Source organism: Chrysochloris asiatica, unplaced genomic scaffold, assembly GCF_000296735.1.
Source record: "Chrysochloris asiatica unplaced genomic scaffold, ChrAsi1.0 scaffold00016, whole genome shotgun sequence".
NCBI classification, from domain to species: domain Eukaryota; kingdom Metazoa; phylum Chordata; class Mammalia; order Afrosoricida; family Chrysochloridae; genus Chrysochloris; species Chrysochloris asiatica.
In genome coordinates this window covers 4,725,739-4,732,438 of record NW_006408534.1, presented here as the reverse complement: position 1 = coordinate 4,732,438, position 6,700 = coordinate 4,725,739, and the positions used below count along the sequence as shown (strand labels likewise).

Genomic DNA, 6,700 nt, shown 5'->3' with positions numbered 1-6,700 from the left:
GGTTTGGTTGTAGTAAATGATAGCTTTTTACCTGAATGTTCCATTGACAAGTTGTTGTTGTTGTTATGTGCCTTTGAGTCGGTTCCGATCCATAGCGACCCTGTACAGGGTTTCCGAGGCTGTAAATCTTTACGGGAGCAGAAAGCCTCATCTTTCTCCCGCAGAACAGCTGGTAGTTTTGAACCGCTGACCTTCAGGTTCACAGCCCAATTCGTAACCACTACGCTACCTTAAAGCTTTGGGCAACTCTTTTTGTGATAGAATTACTGAAGATGGTTGACAATAGTTAAAATGTCTAGAAAAAAATTATCTCCAGAAACCCAGTTTAAATATAAGTTGTGTTTTTAAGTTGTTCACAGGGCTTAGAGCTCCTGCCAGAGGATTATTACTTTTTGGTCCACCTGGAAATGGAAAAACAATGCTGGTAAGAATGCTTTCCAAGTTTGAGTAGTGTACAATTGAGATTGTAGCCATAATAATGTATACTTTTATATCTGATTCTATTATCTTTGACTTTTTCTATTTTAAGTTTTTAAACTACTTTCCTGTTAAGTTAAACTTGGTGTTAAACCATTTGGTTTTCCTCAGTATTTTTGGATTGGGTTTCATTTAGCATTGTGATTCATTATATTTTCCTAAGTTAAATAATGACTTTTTTCTTTTATTATTTAACCAGGTAAAAAGAATATTAAGAAACTGATTTTGATAAAAGCATTTACCTGGTTATAGAAGAGTCCTGTTGGGGCACCGTAGGATGAGCCCTGGGTTGCGAACTTCAAGGTTGGTGGTTCAAACCCACCAGCTGTTCCTTAGAAACCCTTTACAGAGTTCTAGGAATCAGAAGCAACTCGAAGACATTTAACAACAGCAACCCTGCTATATTGAGCATCTTTCTAGCTGTTGATGTTTGACTATCTTAACAGCTTTACTTAATAATCAATGTTTGTTGCTGTTAAGTGCCGATGAGTCGGTTCTGACTCATAGCAACCCTGAATACTGGGAAAAAAAACACAACAAATTACATGACACTTAATTATTTTTCAGTTTTCTTTTGCCAAAACAATTTTTTACAGGATCTGGATGCCTCTTTCTCCTATATAGCTTTTCGCATTAGCTGTTTTTCTTTAACTGAGAAGAGAATAGCATACTTTTGTTTTTAATTTCTTACTACCCACTCTCCTTAGAAAACAATACAAAGTGGAAAATAACAGTTCTCTTTAGAACCTTCCCTCATTGATGAGAGGGAAGCATTGATTACCATATGCCGGGGATTTATGTTGTTTTTAAAATTTTTACAATATTTTTTTTAGTACTTAACTGTATCAAATATATTTATCCTTAAAGCATGGTGTTGAACTAATGAAATATTTTCTTTAATTATTTTTAAAGGCTAAAGCAGTGGCTGCAGAGTCCAATGCAACCTTCTTTAATATAAGTGCTGCAAGTTTAACGTCAAAATATGTGAGTGTTCTTTAATATTGTCATATTTTAAATTACTATCTAAATGGTACTGTGATATAATGTAATAAGATACAAAGATATTCTATGAGTATATATTTACTCTTTATATATGATTAATATCAGTCTTCAAAATAGAAAATTATGTACTTGTAGACTTTGAAATTTTGAATTGTAGTATCAAACACTTTTATGTTCACTTACGTGTCAAGAAAATGAATTTTACTTCAGGGATCCAGCAATTTTACAGTTACTGGGAAAAAAAGTAATAGTGATCTAAAACTGAGTATTTCTGGTTTTCTAAATTAACAGTATGGCATAAGATTTTTCCTTATTTTATTTTGAGTTTTTTATATTACAATTCAGTCTATTTTTTTTATTCACTCTCTACTAACCTTACAGTGAGTTCAGTTTTGGATAGGACAGGCATGGCTATAGGGTTTAAAGAAAGTAATTTGTCTGATGTGTAGAACTAGGGTTTGAGAAGAACTGGTCATTAGGTCAGTCTGTCTCCTTTGGGTTCTTCCTCTTTTCCACTCACTGTTCACTTTACCAAGCATGATGTCTGGTCCCTGCTGATAACATGTCCAAAGTTCAAGAGATGAAGTCTCGCCATCCTCACTTAAAAGGAGCATTCTGGTTGTATGTTTTCTCATACAGTGTGTTCTTCTGACAGTCCATGGTACTCTTCATATTCTTTACCAACAACATAATTCAGATGTACTGATTTTTCTTTGGTCTTCCTTATTTATTATCTTCACTTTTGTTTTTTTAAAGTTTTTATTGTAAATTATGTGATAGTTTATATGGGAGAACATTAACTTTACATTCATCCTGTCATATATCCATTCGTTGCCTTAGTTACAATCCCGTCCATGCATCATCACCCAACTAAAGGGTATATACCCAGCAAGACTGTACCATAGTTGTCAGCACACAGCACTTCTCCCTCTTTGGATCTAAAGTCCCCAGCTGCTACATCTCTTCACATCATCGTCTCTGCCTCCATCTCTGGCATCAGTGTTTCTCTGGGTAGGGTCCTGCACTCCGCTCTTCTCCATTGATGGTCCCAGGGACCTCCTCTCCTGGACTGTAATGTCAACCACTCCCCTCCTTTTTTTTTTTTTTTTTAAATGTTTTGTTGTGAATTATGTGATAGTTTACATGGGAGAGCATTAGTTTTACATTCATCCTATCCTATATTGTTTCATTGCCATGGTTACAATCCCCTCCATACATCATCAAACAACCACAGGGTATATATACACTGCAAACCTGCCCCCCGGTGGTCAGCACACAGCCCTTTTCCTCTCTGGGTCTAAACTCCCCAGCGCTCCATTTCTCCACGTCATCATCTCTACCTCCATCTCTGGCATCACTGCTTCTCTGGGTAGGGTCCAGCTCTCCATTCTTCTCCCTTGATTGTCCCAGGGACCTCCGCTCCTAGACTGCAAAGTCAGTCACTCCCCTTCTTGTTATATAATGTCTACCTTTGCATTTCCAACCTTCATTATCAGTCCGGATAACAATTACTCACCGTTGTACCACAAGGGACCTATCCCCATCTCTTTTTGTTAGCCCTGCCCAGACAGATTGGATACTACTCAGTGGAGATTCTACTTTGCTCCATACCCTCTGGATCTAGGTTCCTCTTGAAAGCTTGTAAGCCAGTCACTTTTTGCCTTTGTAGCCCCACATTTTGGGTAGCCAATATCGAAGTTGCCCATTGCTGTCTACTCTGTGTATGGATGGGGTGGGAATGATCCTTGCTATAAAGATTTGTTCCCTCTTTTGAGCTACTGCATCAATAGGTGTAGGTCAGGTTCATCTAATTGTTTCAGATTAGGTCAAGTTCATATAATTGTATCAGATTACTCTTTTTTTTCCTCTTCTTTCTTCTTCTGGTTGAGCTCTGATAATCCAGTCATTGAAGCCAGGTCAAGTGGCTATTATTTGCAAGTGTGGATGTTCTTATGCATATGCCCTCTCTTCTTATCAGCTGGACGCTTCACTCACCACTCTAGTCTTCCGTGGTATGTCACTGACTCTGGTCCCAAGAGTTCCCAGGTCTTGCCATACTGCTGGCCTACCAGGTCTCCACCGAGTTTCACAGGAGTCTATTGAACATTGTAGGGCTTAGTTTGCAGTTTTATTGCTGTTTTTTCCTCACTTCCCCTTATCGGTGACTAACGTGGTCACCAAGCAGAGCGTTTATTCCCATTGAGTCTTAGTCTTGGAAGGTGGTTTGCTCTGAGGGGATCCGACCACTTGCCTTGATGTCTCCTGGGCAAGCCACTTGCTTGTTCTTGTAGTAATCAGTCTGTCTGCCTATATTGTTTTGTATTTTTCCTGTTGGTCTTTTTTTCAGGAAGTATCTTCTGTTCTTCTAGCTGCTCCAGGCTGGTCTGCTTGTCCTTTCAAGTGGAAATTTCCCACTTCTGAATATTCTGGATGCTGTTCAGGATTCCACCCATGGTCTTAGGTAATGCAGAGGATCTTCAGGAAGCCTCCTTTACTGGGCATGTTGTAGCCCCATTTTAGGTATTCCAATCAGTTATAGGCAGAAGATAGACTTACAAGGTTTCTATGGTGATATTTTTGGCTATTCCTTTTGCTCCCCAAGTGTCTATTTTATAGTGGTATGCCAGGGAAACCAAGATTCATAAGACAACCAACCATGTCTCAATCACTGTATCCCAGAGCCCTGTTGTTCCAAGGTTGTGCATACATTATTATTTACCTCTGTCTCACTTAGCCCATGCAAACCTGCCTAATTGTTCTCCCATCTGCTTTGTTCTTCCGTTTCCCTCCCTCTTCTTGTATATTGCCCCCCTCCCTAGCACCCAAACTGTCCTGTGTCTATTCCCTACCCTGTGCTCCACCTTCTCCTCCCTCCCCTCACGCCAGCCCCCCCATCCCATTATCTTCACATTTGCAAGCATGTAAACATGGTTAAAACTACCATGGTTTAGGTCAGACTCATCTTAGTTCTTAACCTTACAATTTAAAACTTTAACACAGTCTTTTGCAGCAGATTTGCCTAGTGCAGTATGTTATTTGATTTCTTGACTGCTACTTCCACGAGTGTTAATTGTAGATTCAAGCAAAATGAAGTCTTTAACAACTTCAGTCTGTTCACTGTTTATCACGATATTATTTATTTGTACAGTTATAAGGATTTTTGTTTTCCTTGTATTGAAGTGCAATCCATACTGAAGACTGTTGTTGTTGTTAGGTGCCATTGAGTCAGTACCAGCTGTTAGCGACCCAAACGAAACACTGCCTGGTCCTGGGCCAACTTCACAATTGTTGCCACGCTTGAGCCCATGCTAGAGGTCTTTCTTTTTTTCTCTAACCGTCCACCTAAATTAACACGATACCCTTCTCTAGTGACTGGTCCCTCCTGACAATATGTCTGAAGTATGAGAGATGAAGTCTGGCCTTCCTGGCCTCCAGGGACACTCAAGCTGTATTTCTTTCAACACGGGTCTGTTTGTTCTTATGTAACCCATGATACTCTCTTTGAACACAATACGATCTCTTCCAATCAGTTGGCCAGGTCGCTATCTTCAAATTTCTTGGCATAGGTGAGTGAGTGCTGCAGATGCCGCCTCACTTTGTTGAAACATTGTTTGTATTCCATCAATTTCCACAGCCTTATTTTTTTACCAATTCTGTCAGTGCACCTTGGACTTCTGTCAGGATCATTGGCTCTTGAAACAGTTGAACATCGACCATTTCCTTTTGATACAGTAACTGTGTATTCCTTCCATCTTTTTTTTTTTTTTTTTCTTTTGATGCTTTCTGCATCATTCAATAATTTGCCCAGATAATCCTTCAATAATGCAACTCGAACCTTGAATTTTTTCTTTCGTTCCCTCAGTTTGAGAAATGCTGAGTGTGTTCTTCCCTTTTGGTTTTCTAACTCCAGGTCTTTGCATATTTTGTTATAATATTTGACTTTGTCTTCTCGAGCAGACCTTTGAAATGTTCTTTTCAGCTCTTGTAGTTCCTCATTTCTTCCATTTGCTTTAGCATCTCTACACTGGAGTGCAAGTTTCAGAGTCTTTTCTGACATCCATTTTGATCTCTTTCTTCTTTCTTGTCTTCTTACTGACCTTTTGCTTTTTTCCTGTATGATGTTCTTGATGTCATCCCAGAACTCTTCTGGTCTTCGGTCTTTAGTGTCTAGTGGATCAAATCTGTTCTTCAGATGATCTCTAAATTCAGATGTGATATATTCAAGGACATAGTTTGGCTTTTGTGGACTTGTTTTAATTTTCTTAAGTTTCAGTGTGAACTAAAGGCTGTAGTCTTTGATATATTCATCAGTAAATACTTCAGGAGAGTTGACCCAACAGAATGCAGAATCAGTAAGTACTTCCAAAGAGAGGTGACCCAATGGAATGTGGAAATCATCGGACAACTTCTTTGATATCCCATGTGAGTAAAGTTTTACTAAAGGTAATACAGAAACGGCTACAAGCATACATTGACACAGTATTCAGCCAGATTCAGAAGAGGACGTGGAACGAAGGATATCATTGCTGATGTCCGATGGATCTTGGCCAAAAGCAGAGAATATCAGAAAAATGTTTACCTGTGGTTTATTGACTACGCAAAGGCTTTCGACTGTGTGGATCATGACAAGCTATGGACAACATTGGGAAGTATGAGTATTCCGGAACACTTAATTATACTCATGAGGAATCTGTACATGGACCAAGAGGCAGTTGTTCGAACAGATCATGGGGACAGTAAATGGTTTAAAATTAAGAAAGGTGTGTGATAAAGTTGTATTCTTACACCAAAGTTATTCAACCTGTATGCTGAGCAAATAATCTGAGAAGCTGGATTATATGAAGAAAAACGTGACATCAAGATTGGAGGAAGACTCTATAACAACCTGCGATATGCAGATGATACAAGAGACTTAAAACATTTACTGATGAAGATCAAAGAGCACAGCCATTGGTGTGGACTACATCTCAATGTAAAGAAAACAAAAATCCTCACCACTGGACCAATAAACAACATATTCTTATAAACAGAAAAAAGATGTAAGTTGTCAAGGTCTTCATTCTTCTTGGATTAACTATCAACACTCATGGAAGCAGCAGTCAAGAGATCAAATGATGTATTGCATCAGGCAAATCTGCTGCACAAGATGTTTTTAAAGTGTTGAAGAGCAAAGATGTCAGCTTGAGGACTAAGGTGCGCCTGATCCATGTCATGGTATTTT

At 38.9% G+C, this 6,700-nt stretch overlaps 1 protein-coding gene across 2 annotated transcripts in view; it reads left to right on the top strand.

Annotated features, from left to right (window-relative positions):
* The window catches only part of SPAST (spastin), a 123,588-nt gene that overhangs the window by 62,274 nt on the left and 54,614 nt on the right, over window positions 1–6,700 (top strand). For both annotated transcript variants that reach the window (XM_006835158.1, XM_006835157.1), the window contains 2 exons: window positions 350–424; window positions 1,390–1,461. In XM_006835158.1, coding sequence (XP_006835221.1) covers window positions 350–424; window positions 1,390–1,461 — 147 coding nt within the window. The remainder of the gene's footprint in view (window positions 1–349; window positions 425–1,389; window positions 1,462–6,700) is intronic.